Source organism: Siphateles boraxobius, unplaced genomic scaffold (genome assembly GCF_051911475.1).
Source record: "Siphateles boraxobius isolate OS27281-9 unplaced genomic scaffold, OSU_SipBor_1 61, whole genome shotgun sequence".
Taxonomy (NCBI): domain Eukaryota; kingdom Metazoa; phylum Chordata; class Actinopteri; order Cypriniformes; family Leuciscidae; genus Siphateles; species Siphateles boraxobius.
This window is the reverse complement of record NW_027509188.1, coordinates 9,985,806-10,006,705: the sequence shown is the minus strand read 5'-3', so window position 1 is coordinate 10,006,705 and position 20,900 is coordinate 9,985,806. Positions and strand designations below refer to the sequence as shown.

The 20,900-nt window shown below is 41.1% G+C and overlaps 2 protein-coding genes across 4 annotated transcripts in view; both read left to right on the top strand.

The window, feature by feature from the left end:
- LOC143718332 (uncharacterized) overlaps positions 1-20,900 on the top strand; it is a 249,635-nt gene that overhangs the window by 116,859 nt on the left and 111,876 nt on the right. The gene's annotated exons all lie outside the window — the stretch shown is intronic.
- Positions 6,936-20,900, top strand: part of LOC143718285 (NLR family CARD domain-containing protein 3-like) — a 53,456-nt gene continuing 39,491 nt past the window's right edge. For both annotated transcript variants that reach the window (XM_077209318.1, XM_077209319.1), the window contains exons 1-2: positions 6,936-6,996; positions 20,044-20,322. In XM_077209318.1, the coding sequence (XP_077065433.1) occupies positions 20,064-20,322 (259 nt within the window). In that variant the 5' untranslated portion in view covers positions 6,936-6,996; positions 20,044-20,063. The remainder of the gene's footprint in view (positions 6,997-20,043; positions 20,323-20,900) is intronic.

Sequence of the window (20,900 nt, the reverse complement as noted above, 5' to 3'; positions counted from 1 at the left end):
ACACTATCTGCTTCGGGAGATGCTTGAGGTATGAAGAACTTTGAGACGGTGCTTTGATTTCTCTGAGCTCTAGCATTGCTATCAACTCTCTGCCAAAAGACCCGCCCTCCTCTGACTCTGATTGGCCCTGAACCTGATGGTATTAAACAAACCAATCAAACCAACAATGGCAGCGAGTATTTACCCAATCAAGGGTAGAATAAGACGAGTCTTCACAGAATGCGGGTGGAATGATTTGCATGGGAGGATGCGTTTAAGACAACTCTGAAATACGGGACAAACCGCTTCCCGTATTGATTCAAAACGGGACAGGCTGTTTATTTCCAACGCTATGTCACGACCAATTCGTACGAATTTGTACGAGTGATTAAAAAGTGGCTAATTCGTATGAATTCGTACGACCTCACTCGTACGAATTTGTATGATTTGTCTAAACCCACGTGATGGGTAGGTTTAGGGGCGGGGTCAGGGGTAGGTCATTCGTACAAATTCATACGAATTGTAGCAAAAATCGTACTAATTTGTACGAGGGAGGTCGTATGAATTCGTACGAATTAGCCACCTCGTAAAATTCGTACGAATTGCCGTGAGATCGGGCTGTTATTTCAAAAATACAGGACGATTCCGTATTTTAAGGGACAGGTGGCAACCCTAACACACATGTGAAGAGTTTTAACTCTTTCTTCTCTGTGTCAATGGTTCCCTTTGAATGCCAAACTCTGCATAGTCACTTTATTTCGACTTTGTGTAATAATCCAATTGTAGTTGTATAAGTTACTATTATACAAACCAAAGGACAGGCAATGTTTTTTTTGGGCTACAGATGGCAGAAATAATGCTTGTCTCTTCTGTTTTTGATGCAAAGATAGCCTATCTAATTATGATAATAAAAATAAAAAATTTAAATATCTAAATAATATCATGAAATAAATATATGGATATATAGGCCTATATGATCTGAAGTAACTAGTAACTAACTACTTGAGTAGTTTTTTCATTGGATACTTTGGGGGGGGGGGGGGGGGGTAATAAATATTATTATTCATGATATTATTATTTAATAGAATCATCTGTACATTTACTGGCTTTAAACCTACACCAAGTTCATTTATAGATAGAAAATAAAATTGGTCGCAAAATTTATCCTTGAGGAACACCTGTCTTCACTATAAAAGGAATAGAAATATAATTATCTATAGACACACACTGAATTTTTCTAGTCAAAAATGTGAAACCACTTCAACACTGTACTACTAAAACCTACACATTTGAGACTTTGCAATAGAAATATCATGATCCACAGAATGAAATCCGTTGGATAAGTCAATAAAGAGTGCTACATGTGACGAAGAGGCTGAGGCGGTCGGATCCATTTGCAGTATTTTATTGATACAGGTAAGCCAACAAAGGAAAGCAGTCATAAAACTCAAAAGCCCGTGGCAAGGGCGGCAGCAAACTCAAACACAGCACACTGGTTAGGGCTATCCAAGAATCGTACATCAAACAGGCAAAGGTCAGGGGCTGGCAGCATAGGTTCAAAAACGAGTTAGGAGTCCAAGTCAAGATATCAGAGCAGTACGAGAAAAAGGAGCTAGAGACAGCGTGTAGGTAAAAGAAGACTTCACAAATGAACAATGAACAGAGCAGTCCAGATAAAGGGGAGCTAAGGGTACACAGGTGATACTGATGCAATGAAGGGGCGATTATTCAGGAGATAATGAGCAGGGAAGGATAGTGGGAAATTAAGTCCTAATACACAGGAGAGAGGGATCTGGTGAAACCAGGAGGAGGCGTCGTCGAGCGTTCTGTGACAGAACCCCCCCCCCCCCCCCTGCGAGCGGCTCCGGAAGCGAGGACCTGGTCGATGGCGGGGTCTACCACGGGGTCTTGGAGCAGGGCGATCTGGATGGTCCCGGTGAAAAGTAGCTGTTAATGTGGGGTCCAGGATATCCTGAGACCTGACCCAGGAGCGCTCCTCGGGACCGTACCCCTCCCAGTCGATAAGGTATTGTAACTCCCCGCCGTGACGTCTGGAGTTCAGGACCTCTCGCACCCGGAAAGCCTCCGCACCGTCCACCTCAATGGGGGGAGTCTGCACAGGAGAGGCCTCCTCCCGGCTCCTCTCTCTCCTGGGGGTGACAGCGGGTCTGAAAAGGGACACATGAAATGTAGGTGAGATCTTGTAATGAGCAGGGAGAGCCAAACGAAAAGAAACTGGTGTAATCTGACGAAGAATTTTAAACGGTCCGACGAAACGAGGAGACAGTTTCCTGCTTGGGAGCTTGAGACGGAGATCTCGCGCAGAAAGCCACACCCACTGGCCGGGTCGATACCTGGGACCCCCAAGCCTCCTCTGGTCTGCCTGATGCTGATAACGGCGGACGGCGCGCTGCAGGTGAACGTGAGCAGCATCCCAGGTGGCCTCGCTGCGCCGGACCCAGGCATCTACTGCTGGGAGCTCGGACGGCTCCCCAGCCCACGGGAAGAGGGGAGGCTGGAAACCTAAAACACATTTAAAAGGAGTTAGACCAGTGGCAGGCTTTAACAGAGAATTCTGGGCATAATCCGCCCAGGCCAGAAAGCGACTCCAGTCCTGCTGATTCTGGTGGCAGTACGTTCTCAGAAAACGAATCAGATCTTGGTTCAGACGTTCAACCTGCCCATTGGCCTGAGGATGGTAACCAGACGTTAGACTGACATTGATATTGAGCTTGGCACACAACTCTCTCCAGACACGGGAGGTAAACTGGGGACCGCGGTCAGTGACAATGTCCTCGGGCAAACCAAAGAGACGAAACACGTGGTTGAAAAGAGCCTCAGCAGTTTGTAAGGCCGGGGGCAGGCCGGTCAGGGGTATGAAACGGCAGGACTTAGAGAAACGGTCTACAACGGAGAGAATAGTAGTAAATCCCTGTGAGGGAGGCAGATCCGAAACAAAATCCACTGCGATGTGCGACCAGGGGCGCTGTGGTACTGGCATAGGTTGTAACAGTCCAGCGGGTTTGAGATGGGAGGATTTAACAGTGTTACAAACAGAACATTGATGGATAAACTTTATGACATCAGACTGGAGCGACACCCACCAAAAGGGATTGGTGACTAGCTGTATAGTAGCTGCGATACCTGGATGACCCGCGCTGGGGGTGCAGTGAACCCACTGAAGCACACGGCGGCGGAGCCCTGGAGGAACGAAGAGACGGCCAGCGGGACATTCAGGTGGAGCGGGATGACTACCTAGAGACGCAGTGATGAGATGATGTCCCATTGGACCGGAGCCACGATTAGAGTAGTGGGAACAATGGGTTCAGGTTTAGATTCACAAGGACCGTCAAACTGGCGGGACAGGGCGTCAGCTTTGCCGTTCTCGGAGCCCGGCCTGTAGGTGATCTTAAAATAGAATCTTGAAAAGAACGGGGACCAGCGAGCCTGGCGAGCATTCAGACGTTAAGCTGACCTGATGTACTCAAGATTCCGGTGATCAGTGAGCACGGTGAAAGGCTGACGAGCTCCCTCCAGCCAGTGCCTCCACTCTTCAAAGGCGGACTTCATGGCCAAAAGTTCGCGATCTCCCACGTCGTAGTTGCGCTCAGCAGAGTTAAGCTTACGAGAGTAGAAAGCACATGGGAACATTTTCGCCGGATCCCCATACCGCTGAGACAGGATAGCCCCCACTCCTGTGTTCGATGCATCCACTTCAATGATGAATTCCCTCTCAGGATCCGGGTGACGAAGAATAGGAGCGGAAGTGAATCTCTCCTTGAGCTGAGGAAAGGCCGCAGTACAATCCGCTGTCCACTTAAAATATTTACCCCCCCCTCGAAGCAGAGATGTTAGAGGGGCCACAATTACACTGAAATTGCGGATGAATCTGCGGTAAAAGTTAGCAAAGCCCAAAAAGCGCTGCAGCTCCTTAACTGAAGAGGGTTGGGGCCAATTCACCACGGCACTGACCTTGCTGTCATCCATAAGGACTCCGTCCGCGTTGATGATATAGCCCAGAAAGGAGATACGTGTCTGATGAAACTCGTCTTGGAGAGCTTGGCATAGAGCTGATTATCGATCAGGCGCTGGAGGACTGCACGGACATCCTGGACATGCTCTTCAAGGGAATTAGAATAAATCAAAATATCATCAATGTAGACGATAACTCCCTGATGTAACATATCCCGGAAAATGTCATTTACAAAAGCTTGAAAAAAGGAGGGACTGTTAGAAAGGCCGAACGGCATGACCCGATATTCATAGTGCCCGGATGTAGTAGAAAACGCCGTTTTCCACTCGTCACCATCCCGAATGCGAATCAAGTTGAAAGCATTCCTTAAGTCCAGCTTGGTGAAGTAGCGGGCAGTACGGGGCATCTCAAGGACTGCTGGGACCAGCGGGAGAGGATAGCGGTATTTGACCGTCACTTCATTAAGACCACGATAGTCAATACATGGCCGAAGACCCCCATCCTTCTTAACGAAAAAGAATCCGGCGGAGGCCGGAGATGTAGAGGTAGTGATAAAACCTTTAGCCAGCTGTTTGTCAATGTACGCCCTCATGGCCTCTGTTTCAGGTTGTGACAGCGGGTAAACTCTTCCGCGTGGAGGTATGAGCCAAGGAAGCCCCAAGATTACAGGATGCATAGATGAGTGAATCGTGAAGAATTGGATAGTTTCTGAATGCTGTGTCCCGAAGCTGACCGTGAGGGGTTGCGTGGTGTATTGCACCTCTCCAGACCCCAGGGGGCGACCATCCAGCCCTTCAACGGTCACACCAGACTCACATGCGAGGAGAGAAACACGATGAGTTTTGGCAAATGCAAGGTTGATAAAATTTCCAGCAGCTCCAGAATCGATCAAGGCTCTTATGTTTAAAGTCTGTCCGTTACATTTCAAAGAACTGTCCACAGAGAATAATTTAGAAGAGTGATTAAAACTCACCGCAGCAGAATTCTTGAGCGCTGGATTAACCGTACAGGTGGCCCTCAGATGACCCGCCTCTCCGCAATACATGCAGAGATGATTACGGCGTCTCCTCTCCCGTTCCGCCGTAGAGAGGCGTGTGTAACCAATCTGCATAGGTTCCGACTCCCCGTTGGGGAAGGCACACTCGAAGAGACTGGATCTGATGGGTGTGCGTCGGGCGCGATTCAGGTTGTCCAGGAGGATGGCGAGCTCCATAATTTGGTTCAAAGATTTACCGTCGTCGCGGCACGCCAGCTCTCCCTGAAGATCCGGGTTAAGTCCCTTGCGATACAGGAGCTTTAAAGGTTCCTCCTCCCATCCCGCTTGGGCTGCCAGAGTCCGAAACGAGAGTGTGTAGTCCGCTGCGGTAGAATTCCACTGGCGCAACGTGAGCAGTAATTCTCCCGGATCCTTTCCTCCCGCAGAATGTTCAAACACCTCTCTAAATTGGGTTAGAAACTCATCATAAGAGGGGAAAGAGAGCTGACCTCCATACCAGAGTGCAGTAGCCCACTCCAAAGCCCGGCCGGTGAGTAGAGAACACATGAATGAAACGCGGCTCTCGTCCGTGGAGAAGGACTGTGTCTATTTAGACTGTGTCTAAGGCTCTATTTCATAAGGGCTACCCTAACCCTAAACCTTTTGCAATCATTACTTAATAGATCTTTATGGACCCGAGATGGGGAAATGGGAATAAACTTAAAATGGTTTCTTTTACAACTTGTGGGGTTATATTTATATTAATTATTACATTTCTGTACCTGAATACTACTGTTGACCTAACTATTTATTACTGTTCTAATTTATCTACGTTTTAATTTGTGGGTTTTTTATGTTTATTGTCTGTTCATTTGTCTTTATTAGTTAAAGGAGTTTTTGCTGTAGTATTAAAGTACTTAAAGTGTTCTTTAAGTAATAAATGGGAAGCAAAGGTACATTGGTCTCGATGTATACTCTTTGCATTTTATGTATTTATTTATTCACAGTGTAAAACAGTAAATTAAATTGACTTAACAAACACTTAGTATTGTTTATATAGTTTGCATATAAACTGTAATTTAATGTTTAAAATAGATTTTTGAGATTATAAAAACAAATAGTTGAATATGTAAGAGCAATGTTACCTGAGAGAAAGAATGTCTAGCCTTATACAGGAAAAGGGAGAAAAAGAGATGCCATTGAGGACTTGAGTCTGGTCTATGGCTTTAACCCAGTTTTGCAGGAAGTCGGAGCTCAGATAAAGAAGAAGAGCTGAGACCCCCCCGCCCCCCTCCCCCCAAACCCACCCATGCAATAGACGAGAGTATTCACCTGATTTCCCTCTGTAGACGAATACAGAGGAACAGTTTTTATCCAGCAGCCATCTTATCTACCTCAACACAGGCTTCTTATCTTATACATTCATTCCACACCCCAGTCACGGACGTACATATGCGACTCGCACAGACACTATATAGCTCTACTGCTATATTGCACCGTTTGTATATTTATAAATTATATGTATATTTGCAATTTATATGTTTCTTCTACTTATGTATATTTTATTCGTATCTTTTAAATGGAATTAATGGTGGAAAGCAAAGAAAGAATTGTATTGTACAGGGAACTGTGCATTTGACAATAAAGGCTTTGAACTTTGTCTTTATTGTGTCCCAGTAAAAGGCTCAGAATGTGTGACGCAATGTTGATAATGCCACTCTGAGCTCAAAGAAACCTCTGCAGACTGTGCTGTCTATCTATTTCTGTATGTGATTTAGTCTCTTAACTATATATTTCAGTGTGGTCTGTCTATCTTTGTTTATCTGTCTTTTTCAGTGTTGTTTGTCTCTTTTTACCTGTAATTTCGCAATAATTCTGCTAAATGGCATGTCTCTGCATGGTTTCACTCCTGTGTTGTTTTTCTCTTGAAAAACAGGTTCTGGTTTAACAGGTTTAAGTTCAGAAGAAAAAACCTTCCCCCCAGCAAAATTGAAAGAAGTTTCAGAATTCTGCTCAAGACTCCTGTTCAGTGGAGGAACAAGGAACATCTGCATTGTTCTTATTCATGGTTAGTAAATATTACTTTATATAATACTGAAAGACATTGATCTAAAAGTGTAATGTATCAGTTCACATTGGTTCGAGATTTATCAGACTGCGCATATCTGTTTTTTGGTTGTTAAAAAAACCTCATGAAATAATGTGATCTTATAGCCTAGGTAAGTATAGCAAATTTACACAACAGCTTTCTGATGCAGCTCGGATGACTGTATCTTTGTTCTGTATTTATGCACACTCATCACAAAACCTTTATTTCCAAAAAATAATTTAGATTGTTCAATTCAATTCAAATTTATGTGTATAGGGCTTTTCACAATACACATTGTCTCAAAGCAGCTTTACAGAAAGTGCATTTCGGAAATGTACATAGAAAAATACAGTTAGTTAATCATGTATTAATTTATGGCATAACATATCGCCGGCTTTGAGTCGTCTCTTGACAGGCGTCGAGTCGTCTCTTCACAGGCGTTGGGGCATCTGAAGTCTCCGTGAGAGGCTGGATACAAACTGGAGCTGACGAACGCTATTTACCTCGGGACTAGCGTCCCGAGATAACAGCAGAAAGGCAGATGGGAAATAATTAGCATAGCTGATGTTCATAATGTTAATGCATTCGAACTGATTCAGCAGTAGTATTAAAGGTTAAGCATTAAGTGAATGCTTGGTTAAAGAGATGTGTCTTTAATCTAGTTTTAAACTGGGACAGCGAGTCTGAGTCTCAAACAATATCAGGAAGGCTATTCCAGAGTTTAGGAGCTAAATGTGAGAACGCCCTGCCTCCTTTAGTGGACTTAGATATCCTAGGAATGACCAGAAGCCTCGAATTTAGTGATCTTAAAGAGCGCGATGGATTGTATGGCGATAGAAGGTCTGTTAAATACACAGGAGCTAAACCATTTAGGGCTTTATAGGTCAGTAGGAATACTTTGTAATTGATACGTAACTTAATAGGTAACCAGTGTAGAGATGATAAAATAGGTGTTATATGATCATATTTTCTTGATCTAGTAAGAACTCTAGCGGCTGCATTTTGCACTAACTGTAGCTTGTTGATTGAGGATGCAGGACAGCCAGCTAATAAAGCATTACAGTAATCTATTCTCGATGTCATGAATGCATGAACTAGCTTTTCTGCATCAGAAACAGATAGCATGTTACGTAGCTTAGCAATGTTTCTAAGGTGGAAAAAGGCTGTTCTTGTAATATATGAAATATGATTTTCGAAAGTCAAGTTGCGGTCTAGTATAACACCCAGGTCTTTTACTGTAGTGGATAAAGTAACAGGACATTTAATTTCATTGTGTATTTTCAGTACACAATTCACTACACAATGTAAACTACAGTAACAAATTCTGAGTGAGACCTTGACCCTCCTGCTTTTGTGTGTCAGTGTTTGTGTGTGTCAGTGGTTAATATGTAAATAATAAGGTGCTGGAACACAAAGTGCATATGAGAGCTGAGGGGTGACAGGGCGGGCGCTGGTCCCAGAACGTGTACAAAACGACACTGAAAACAGCATGCCATGTACTCAAATCCCCACTTACAAACCTACTACACTATTCTGGACAACATTCAATTGCTCACATCAACACTTGTGCGTATCTGTCAGCTGAACCCTAAGGTATATGATCAAGGAAGTCTTTTTGTCTAAACTGGTTGACTGATCCTGCATTAGGCTGAGTTTAGGTGCACACTCTACTATTGTTTCAAACTGTTTTCCTTTCATTTTTGATTAAATATGTTTCTGTATATTGCAAAACTGGAATGTAGAATTCCAATGATTCCAATCTCATGTTCTAAGCCATATCCGGGCCTGTGTTCCCTTTTAGAGGGAAAGTAATGATGAATGTGATGATGTAACGCGTGGCCAGTGTTGTAATGTAACGGAGTACAAATACTTTGTTACTGTACTTAAGTAGAAATTTCACGTATCTGTACTTTACTTCACTATTTAAATTTATGTCAACTTTCACTTTTACTCCACTACATTTCCTAGATAAAATGTATACTTTTACTCCGATATATTTCCACTAAGCATCTTCGTTACTCGTTACTACAAAATAAAATCAGAAGAAATGTCTGCGGCTGCAATAAGGGAGGTTTGGCGAATCACTGCTCCTAGATTGCATTACGCACGCTCTATTTCAGCGTAATGCTTGTTTGTTGCCAAAGGAGGAGGAAGCAGAACTGAAACCGCCATGGAAGCACCTACTGGAGGACCAGGGGGAAACTCCTTTTCCTCGATTTACTTAAGCCTATATGTAAAACGCTTTTGCAGCTGCACAGCTAGCACATTCAGCGTCTGGCTCATAGACATATGTCTATGGTCTGGCTCGCTCATCGGCTGTGCTGCGGCAACTGCACATCCAATGGCGCGGGCCCCTCTGACGTGCGACCAATGAGCTAGCCCTACGTCATTACACGTCAGAGCCCATAAAGGGGGCGTGGCCTTAGCCTTTACTAGAATCAGAATCAGAAAGAGCTTTATTGCCAAGTGTGCTTGCACACACAAGGAATTTGTTTTGGTGCTGAGGCTTCCAGTGCACATATACAAATACAAATACAACAAGAAACATAATACTACAAATTATAAGAATAAAAAATATAAATATAAATATTCAATTCAATTCAATTCAAATTTATTTGTATAGCGCTTTTCACAATACACATTGTCTCAAGGCAGCTTTACAGAAATTGCATTTCGGAAATGTACATAGAAAAATACAGTTAGTTAATCAAGTATTAATTTATGGCATAACATATCGCCGGCTTTGAGTCGTCTCTTCACAGGCGTCGAGTCGTCTCTTCACAGGCGTTGGGGCATCTGAAGTCTCCGTGAGAGGCTGGATACAAACTGGAGCTGACGAACGCTATTTACCTCGGGACTAGCGTCCCGAGATAACAGCAGAAAGGCAGATGGGAAATAATTAGCATAGCTGATGTTCATAATGTTAATGCATTCGAACTGATTCAGCAGTAGTATCAAAGGTTAAGCATTAAGTGAATGCTTGGTTAAAGAGATGCGTCTTTAATCTAGTTTTAAACTGGGACAGCGAGTCTGAGTCTCGTACAATATCAGGAAGGCTATTCCAGAGTTTAGGAGCTAAATGCGAGAACGCCCTCCCTCCTTTAGTGGACTTAGATATCCTAGGAATGACCAGAAGCCTCGAATTTAGTGATCTTAAAGAGCGCGATGGATTGTATGGCGATAGAAGGTCTGTTAAATACACAGGAGCTAAACCATTTAGGGCTTTATAGGTCAGTAGGAATACTTTGTAATTGATACGTAGCTTAATAGGTAACCAGTGTAGAGATGATAAAATAGGTGTTATATGATCATATTTCCTTGATCTAGTAAGAACTCTAGCAGCTGCATTTTGCACTAACTGTAGCTTGTTGATTGAGGATGCAGGACAACCAGCTAATAAAGCATTACAGTAATCTAGTCTCGAGGTCATGAATGCATGAACTAACTTTTCTGCATCAGAAACAGATAGCATGTTGCGTAGCTTAGCAATGTTTCTAAGGTGGAAAAAGGCTGTTCTTGTAATATATGAAATATGATTTTCGAAAGTCAAGTTGCGGTCTAGTATAACACCCAGGTCTTTTACTGTAGTGGATAAAGTAACAGGACATCCTTCTAAATTAAAGTTGTATTGTAAGGGATTTTGTGGGTAGTTTTTTGGACCAATAAGTAATACCTCCGTTTTATCTGAATTTAATAGCAGGAAATTACACGTCATCCAGCATTTTATATCATTTAGACACTCTGTCAATTTAGATAAATTAGTGTTTTCATCTGGTCGTGAAGAGATATATAATTGAGTGTCATCAGCATAACAGTGGAAATTAATTCCATGTTTTCTTATAATATTACCAAGTGGCAGCATATATATTGAGAATAGCAGAGGGCCTAACACCGATCCTTGCGGCACTCCATAGTCTACTGACGTTATCTTTGATTTTTCCCCATTTAAACAGACAAAATGGTAACGGTCTGATAAGTACGATCTAAACCAGCTTAATGCCTGTCCCTGAACACCAGTGTAGTTTTGTAGTCGATCCAAGAGTATTTTATGATCGATTGTGTCGAACGCAGCGCTAAGATCGAGTAGAACTAGTATTGAGATACAGCCTTGGTCAGAAGCTAAAAGTAAATCATTTGTAATTTTAACTAGCGCAGTTTCTGTGCTATGATGCGGTCTGAATCCCGACTGGAATTTTTCATAGATATCATTTTCTTGTAAGAAAGAGCACAATTGAGCGGACACAACTTTTTCTAGTATTTTAGACATAAATGGAAGATTTGAGATGGGTCTGTAATTTGCTAAGTTATTTGGATCTAATTGCGGTTTCTTAATGAGAGGTTTTATTACTGCCAGCTTGAATATTTTTGGAACATGACCAAAAAATAAAGACGAGTTAATAATATTAAGAAGAGGCTCTTCGACTACAGGTAACACTTCTTTCAGTAGTTTAGTGGGTATTGGATCTAATAAACATGTTGTTGGTTTAGATGCAATGATAAGTTTATTTAGCTCTTCCTGTCCTATAGTTGTAAAGCGGTGTAGTTGTTCTAGAGGGGCCATAATTGAGGCTGAATCATAAGACATCATAGAGGATTGTATATTTACAATTGTGTTTCGGATGCTTTCTATTTTCTCATTGAAGTAATTCATAAAATCATTACTACTATATTGTAATGGAATATTTTGCTCTGGTGATGTTTGTTTATTTGTTAGTCTAGCCACGGTGTTGAATAAAAACCTTGGATTATTTTGGTTATTTTCTATTAGTTTGCGGAGATGCTCAGCCCTGGCTGCTTTTAGAGCCTTTTTATAACGTGACATACTGTCTTTCCACGCGATTCTAAAGACCTCTAAATTAGTTTGTTTCCATTTACGCTCTAAGTTACGAGTTTCTCTCTTGATTGCATGCGTCGCACTGTTGTACCATGGTGCTTTAGTTTTCTCTCTAACCTTTTTTAATCTAATTGGTGCAACAATATCTAGTGTACTAGAGAACATGGTGCTCAAACTGCTAGTCATTTCCTCTAGTTCATCTGTTTGTTTGGGTGCACTGCGCAGCTGAGATAGATCAGGTAAGCTATTTAAGAATCTATCTATAGTGGTTGGAACGATTGTTCTGCCTGGTCGATAACGTGGCGCAACATGACAAATTTCAGCAGTACGTATTATACAAGTTACCATGTAATGATCAGTGAGATCATCACTTTGCGGTATAATATTTATATCAGTTGGATTGGTTCCATATGATATAATTAAATCTAGTGTATGATTTAGACGATGAGTGGGACCACTGACGTTTTGCGTGACCCCAAAGGAGTTTAATAAATCTGTAAACGCAGTCCCTAACGCATCATTTGTATTATCTACGTGTATGTTAAAGTCTCCAACAATTATTGCTTTATCGACATTGACCAATAGATCTGAGAGAAAGTATGCAAACTCTTTTAGGAAGTCAGCATAGGGCCCTGGAGGTCTATACAGGGTAGCCAAGGCTAGAGATAATATGGATTTGTTTCTTGCATCTAAGAGCGTAACATTTAGCACAAGTACTTCAAACGAATTAAACCTGTGACCTGTTTTCTGAGTAACATTAAGAATATCTCTATAGATTGTTGCAACACCGCCGCCACGACCGATCAGACGGGGCTCATGCTTATAACAGTATCCTGGTGGAGTAGACTCATTTAGACCGAAATAATCATTTGGTTTAAGCCAGGTTTCAGTAAGGCAAAGTACATCGAAACTATTATCTGTGACCATTTCATTTACAATAACCGCCTTAGGTGTGAGCGATCTAATGTTTAGAAGACCTAGCTTTAGAAATTGTTTTTGTTCACTGATATTTAGATTTTCTGGTTTAATTACAATAAGATTTTTGCTAGATCCTACACTAGATTTATTGTTTGGCCTCACTAAGCGAGGAATAGACACAGTTTCTATATAATGTTCTACACTACTTATATCAATTAAGTTGGGACAGCAAAGACTGTGATTTGGACTTTGACTTACTAGTCATATGGTGTGTAACGTCTTGGAGATGTTGTCCGACAGAACAGCCGCTCCGATTCTGCTGGGGTGCAGGCCATCAGCACGGTAGAGCCTAGGTCGCTCCCAGAACAGATTCCAATTATTTACAAAGAGCAGTTTCTGTTCATTACACCATGACATTAACCATTCATTTAGAGCAAATAATCTACTGAACCTTTCTTGTCCTAGTCGGTACGTGGGAAGCGGTCCAGACACGATGATCGTTGCTTCAGGCGATGTGCTGCGAACCGTCTCGATCAGGCTTCTGTAGTCCTTCTTCAGAACCTCCGTCTGCCGCAGCCTGATGTCGTTCGTCCCCGCGTGTAGGACCACAGCTCCGACGCGCTCGTCACCGTTCAGGATCTCGGGAATCTGTGCAGCAACATCAAGAACACGAGCACCAGGAAAGCAGTGAGTGCGCACCTTACGCTTACCTGAGGTAGCACGGACATGACGGACCATGGAAGTGCCGATGATCACGGCGGTGTCACGTTCCGGCTCGCGAAGAGGGGAGAAGCGGTTCCGGGTGGAGATCTCGAAGACCGGGAGGGGCGGGGAAGTCCTTGGTCTGGTCCTGGCTCGTGTCTTCCGCTGTGGGATCACCCAGGGTCCATGGTGTTGCCTCGGTGCCGGAGTGAATGAAGGCAGAGATGATCGCGTCCTCCTGGGCAGAGAAACGCACAGAGTAGACGAAGTCGGAGTCAAAAAGTTACTAACCACTGACTTTTGAGCATCGGCGCGTGATGTTTCAAGCGTTGATCGCCGATCTCGCAGCTCGGCTTGCTTCACCAGCAGAACGCGGATCTGCTTCTCCACCGACTCCAGCTCCAATCGTACCGAAACCAGCTCGAATGTGTCCTCACCTGCACTCAGAGGTAACGTTAGACACACATCCGATATGTTCGCCATTATAACAGATGAACAGTAAATTAGTAGTGATACTACCAATATCACTACTAATTTAGGACTGAAATGATGGATATAACCCGTATCCTTTCAGTCAAACGGGTGTAAAATGAGAGGGTCGATAGGCGCGAGGCCACGCGTGAAATGCTAGCGGGCTAAAGGCTAGTAGCCGAGATTCGGAAAGTTGGATCTAAGTAGCGATATCAAAGCAATCCGATTGTTTTTTATAAGGAATAGTGTCGAGGATAAGTTCACATGATATAAAAATAGAAAGTGCTTGTTTATAAATGAGTGGTAAAGAAGAAAATCAGGGATTAATGAATCAATTCGACGGAGCTCCAAACACAAACACAGATCGCACGCGCATGCGCAAAAAGCCATAAAAAAGGTAAATATATGAGAATAAAAGTATCACAGTTGGGTTTAGTCAGAATAGACATTTTCAGATTTACAGATTATGAACATATTTACAGTTTTTTGAATATCATAAATAAATAAATCTACATATAAGTATCTACATATAATAGTCCCCTGAATTCGCAATTATACCAGGTTTAACGACTGAAGCGACAACTCGCCAGGTTACTATAGTGCTGCCGGCTACGCAATACTCGTTCCCTCTCTCTGGGAACTGAGGTTACGATAGTAACCGAGTAGTTCCCTTTCGAACGGCCACAATAAAGTTCACAATCAAAGTTCTAACCGCTTGCTTTAAAAAAAAAAACTTTTTACTTTTACTCCAAATACTTAAGTACATTAAATATCAGAAAATTACTTTTGATACTTAAGTACAGTATATATCAGATATTTTAAGACTTTTACTTAAGTAATATTCTAAAAGGTAACTTTCATTTCTACCAAAGTCTTTTTCTAGGACGGTGCGGTGCATATTTTTTTACGTACCCATGTTAACAGGTTAGAGCTTTCACACTGCAGGCGGGTGTGGTCCGGCGATCCGTTCCAGGTGCGGTGCGTATACAGCAGTGCAGAGATCGTTTCCGCACCGAGTCTATTTCTGCTGTGCTGCACCGCACTGAATATAAGTGGCAGTGCATTGTTCACATTAAAATAGACATGGATTGACAAGAAACTGTAATAATTTCATCCTATACGCATAATTACAGTTAATGTGTTCTACAGGTACTAAATTACAGGGTCAAGAAAAACGAAAAAGTATGATTATAGTCCCAAAAGTTGCAAAATGCCATCGTATATGATTTTTTCCCCCTCAAAAAATACATGATATATATTTTGGGGAGGGGGTGGGGGGAATTACTTACCCATTTTGGATTTTGTGGCACACAGAAACTGCGGATCAGTAGCGCACTGCGAAGGCAGCAAATGTGAAAGCACTGCACTGTACCGTAATACTACTACCAAATAGATACTACCAAATTTCTTCAAAAGCAGGTCGCGGAGAAATTAAATCATATCGCATAAGCACAAGTATAAAACGACTGTTATCATGCCTGAAAACAAACTCAAGTAACTGAGTTTACAAAACTGTATCGCACGCGTGCTACAGTGGTACATTTATTCATCGCACAGACCAGTCTTTTTGTTGATATATGTCGCACTGTACAGGACCCTTTTTAATGAACGTTTGGTGTAGGTCTACTAGGCATCGAGATGTCTTTGCCATACTTGAAACACAAATAAAGTCAATTTAAAATCACTATAAGCATATAATTAGTCCCTAAACAGGCAAAGTTGTTCCAATTTAGTACACAAAAGTACACTAAATACACTTAAAAGTTATGCTTTACTACAATTTAATTAGTACAAAATGATTTGTTTCAAAATAGCACAATTCAAGTTAACTAATCATTAATGCAGCGGTAGAGTTACACTCACAGGACACTGGACTTATTCGCAATCACAAAAGTTATTATTTCTCGTATTTTAAAGCTTTGTCAGGTAAACATTTCATTGGCGGTCTGTTCTGACACAATGCACTTTATCTGAGCGTGCATGCGCGCACTTTCAAACAGCGTACAAACTGGACTTTATCTTTTGCGTCTGATTTTTGTTGGGTCAGACCCATCTGCTAGCGATGGAGGGGGGGGGGGGGGGGGGGGAACATGACCCTCCCCTATTTTCCATCCCATAAATACCGAACGGTCCCTAATGTATTATTTTTAAACAACTTCAAGTGTATTAAGTGTATTTCAAGATATGCTTAAGATGAATTTTAAGCTATTTGCACTTTATTTTTATATTAAATTGTGCCACTTCAAGTACATTTAATTGTATTTCTTTACAGTTCATTATAAATATCATTTCATATGTCTTAAAGTACATTTAATATATTTGAAGCTTAATTTTAATGTACTTCAAGAACATTTAAATAGCATTAAAACTGTTTTAGTATTACACTTATAGTTTATAACAAAGCAGTTTTATTCATTATTTAAAATGGTCAGGGCTCCAGACTAACTTTTCCACTGGTTGCACTGGTGCTACCAACTTTCTCAGTTGGTCGCACCAGCATATGATTTGGTCGCACCTTTTTTTTTTTTTTTTGCTACATGCCATGGGATTAATCAATGCATGCTGATGAATAGTGGTTTTAATGGACCAAGGCTAGCAAAGGCTTTCTGGGTTGCAGCAGAAGTACCTGTAATATATTAATTATCATTGCCAAATTTCAGGATTTTCATGGATTTTGGACAGTAATTTTAATCTGTAGTTTTAAGCATTTTACATTTGAATTATATACAATCTATCTATTTACATTTGAATCATATTCTATCTATCTATCTATCTATCTGTCTATTATCATCTTTATATCTTTTAAAAATCATTAAACATTCAAATGTATGCATTACATTTTAAAAGATTAGAGTATTATAATAAACTGATACAGATTTTTCGTTATCAAAGTTTATAGTTGTAACAAAAAGCAGAAATCTCACACTCCTTACCTTCTGCATTTTATAATAATTTCCATTTCCTCTGTCGAGCGATCATGAGAGTAATCGCTCGACAGAGGAAAATATAACCGCTGAAAAGACGTAGGAGGAAGGGGCTCTGTGTTTCGTGAGACCATTTTTATCATTTTTATATGCCGTAATTCGTGAATTCGTAATTGGCGCGTTTCACCATCAGTGTGCAATGCGCGTGACGTCTACGTTTGTCAATAAATAAACTGCACGTGTCTTGCAGAAGAACATTGTAGACGGAACTTCTCTCCGTTAATGTCTATGGCGAGTCACGCAGGCACTGGGCTACTCCGCAGCCGAGACGACCCCGGGATAAAATAGTCCGAATATAAACACTTATTATAGGCGTACCGTAGTGATTCAGAATAAGTCAAAAACACGGTTTGGAAAATGGATTCATGATGTAGGCTACTCGTTCATTTTGAACATAAGTTACGGACTGCAGCTGCTGATACAACGGCGTTCTGTTGCTCGAGCGTCCACTCGCACAAATGCGACCACATTACATTTTAACTCGCACATTCTCAAAAAATGGTCGCATATGCGACCAATTTGGTCGCAGTCTGGAACCCTGATGGTATATCAAAAGTGCAAGAATAATTACATTTAAATGTTAAGACATACACAGACTTTGAAATCAAGAAAACATAGATTATATATCTTTTTGTGTTCATTACAAAATAAATACATAAAAGTACAATAAAAAACAGCAGCATATACACTCACCTAAAGGATTATTAGGAACACCATACTAATACTGTGTTTGACCCCCTTTCGCCTTCAGAATTGCCTTAATTCTATGTGGCATTGATTCAACAAGAGGCTGAAAGCATTCTTTAGAAATGTTGGCCCATATTGATAGGATAGCATCTTGCAGTTGATGGAGATTTGTGGGATGCACATCGAGGGCACGAAGCTCCCGTTCCACCACATCCCAAAGATGTTCTATTGGGTTGAGATCTGGTGACTGTGGGGGCCATTTTAGTACAGTGAACTCATTGTCATGTTCAAGGAACCAATTTGAAATGATTCGAGCTTTGTGACATGGTGCATTATCCTGCTGGAAGTAGCATCAGAGGATGGGTACATGGTGGCCATAAAGGGATAGACATGGTCAGAAACAATGCTCAGGTAGGCCGTGGCATTTAAACGATGAACAATTGGCACTAAGGGGCCTAAAGTGTGCCAAGAAAACATCCCCAACACCATTACACCACCACCACCAGCCTGGACAGTGGTAACAAGGCATGATGGATCCATGTTCTTATTCTGTTTACGCAAAATTCGGACTCTACCATCTGAATGTCTCAACAGAAATCGAGACTCATCAGACCAGGCAACATTTTTCCAGTCTTCAACTGTCCAATTTTGGTGAGCTCTTGCAAATTGTAGCTTCTTTTTCCTATTTGTAGTGAAGATGAGTGGTACCCGGTGGGGTCTTCTGCTGTTGTAGCCCATCCGCCTCAATGTTGTGCATGTTGAGGCTTCACAAATGCTTTGCTGCATACCTCGGTTGTAACGAGTGGTTATTTCAGTCAAAGTTGCTCTTCTATCAGCTTGAATCAGTCGGCCCATTCTCCTCTGACCTCTAGCATCAACAAGGCATTTTCGCCCACAGGACTGCCGAATACGGGATGTTTTTCCCTTTTCACACCATTCTTTGTAAACCCTAGAAATGGTTGTGCGTGAAAATCCCAGTAACTGAGCAGATTGTGAAATACTCAGATCGGCCCGTCTGGCACCAACAACCATGCCACGCTCAAAATTGCTTAAATCACCTTTCTTTCCCATTCTGACATTCAGTTTGGAGTTCAGGAGATTGTCTTGACCAGGACCACACCCCTAAATGCATTGAAGTAACTGCCATGTGATTGGTTGATTAGATAATTGCATTAACAAGAAAATGAACAGGTGTTCCTAATAATCCTTTAGGTGAGTGTATAATCTCTTGAACAAAATACATAAAGATCAAAGATTATAGAACATTTCAGTTATACATGTATTACTGAAAAGTACACTATGGATATTACATCACTAAATAAATAAGCATCACAATGCAATTTTCTGAAAAAATTAAAATAAAAGTTACAGAAAAACAATGTGCAGAAGTGAATAATGCATTATTTACAAACTTGGGCCTATAAACGGCTGAACCAAAGAAAAAGAAGAGTTTAAATGTCACATCTTCATCTTCAAGTGGACGATCACTTCTTTGAGTACGACTCATTTTCTGTAACTGAGGGCTTGTGGTTCAGACACGGTAGTATTTGAATAATGCTTTATCACAGGATCTGTGAAAGGGAAGAATAATTCATATAAAATTAACCAATGGTTAACATTTTTGTATCCATTTTTGAATATATGTATAATAATCTGCATAGAAATGCATTAGAATACTGTTGACTTCTCAGTTTACCTTTCAAAGCTTTGGCTATATTTTCCTCAAGCTGGACATGAGTGTCCACTGTTATCCTCTCGTCTGTCGTCACTATACAGCACTCTATGAGTTACATTTAACATGAGATTAACTTACAGTCAGCAGAGTTAAATCAAAAAGACAGTTATTTGCAGCAATAAAGCAACCTGTGAGTATTAGAGGGCATGTTGTACATAGATAATTGTGGTTTATTTAAACCTAGGCTATTTCCCATGAACGTGTCTATTGTGGTCATGATAACGTGCACTCTCTTCACCTCTGTTGCAAAAATTTAAGGAAATTAGAAGTTGTGCAAAATATTGTATGCCAGGACTAACTAAGACAAGTGACTTGCAGCTTTACTAAAAAACAATTAAACAAACAGATTTTTACATGAATGACTCAAAGGAACTGTTGACAATCATTTTCTTGATTGAGTACACTGTGTGAGACCCCGAACCTAGGACTCCAGATACTATTATGAATAGAGATTACATGTATTTGGTGAACTCAGACCCAAAATGATATTTTATCCCCCTTTTCTTTTTCAGATGTTAAATCAAACTAATGGGTTACACTTTCATAAAGCATTATAGGACCCCTTTAACAGATGAGTTTGCATGAGAGTCCTGATCCGATCACAGCTTCATTTCATAATCCAAATAACATTTGAGCGCTCCGGTCCAAATGTTAAGAGTGAAACTACTTCAGATCTTTTTCTTTTTATCCTGCAGCTGTGAATCTGTGAAGGACGATGGCGTCTGTTAAAGATCTGCTGTTAAACTCACTGATGGACCTGGTAGAAGATGAACATAAGACGTTTAAGTGGTACTTAGAGAAAGATCATGAGTCTATAAAAAAGTGTGAAATGGAGAGTGCAGATAGATTGCAAACTGTGGATAAGATGGTAGCACGTTTTGGACCAGAAGAAGCTGTGAAGATCACAGTGAAGATCCTGAGGAAGATGAACCAGAACAATCTAGCTGATGAGCTGGAGAACAAACACAAGCCTGGTAAGGTTTAATTCATAGTGACTGTAATGCGATTGACTGTTTACAAATGTAATGGTTTGACTTGAATTTTGCTGATGTGTTGTGTGATTTATGCTTCCTAGTGAGCGATACTCTCTTGCTCACTCACTCAGGTCAGGCTAAAAGCAATATAAATACATATGCAGATGTTGGAGCTCATTCAAAAGATTTCAGGAGTAAATAATCACTCTCTGTACATGGAAACAAGAGAAAATATAACAGCAAGCTATAATTACAGGTCCCAAGAAGAACAGCAGCAGACCTTATACAAGAGTCTTAAACCCTGAATTAAAACTTCTACAAGCAACTTCTACATATGAAGGGTCATTGCAATAACCCCAACCTAACTCTTATATGGTTTCTTATCTTGTTTGGTGTGCTCAAAATCTTGTAAAAAATTTTGGTAAGGAATAGTTTACTTAAAAAGGAAAATTCTATCAATTTACTCACCCTCAAGTGGTTTCAACCGGGTGTGAATTTCTTTCTTCTGCTGAACACAAAAGGAAGATATTTTGCATATAGTAGGGGGAAAAATAGATTCATACAGGTTTGAAACAATT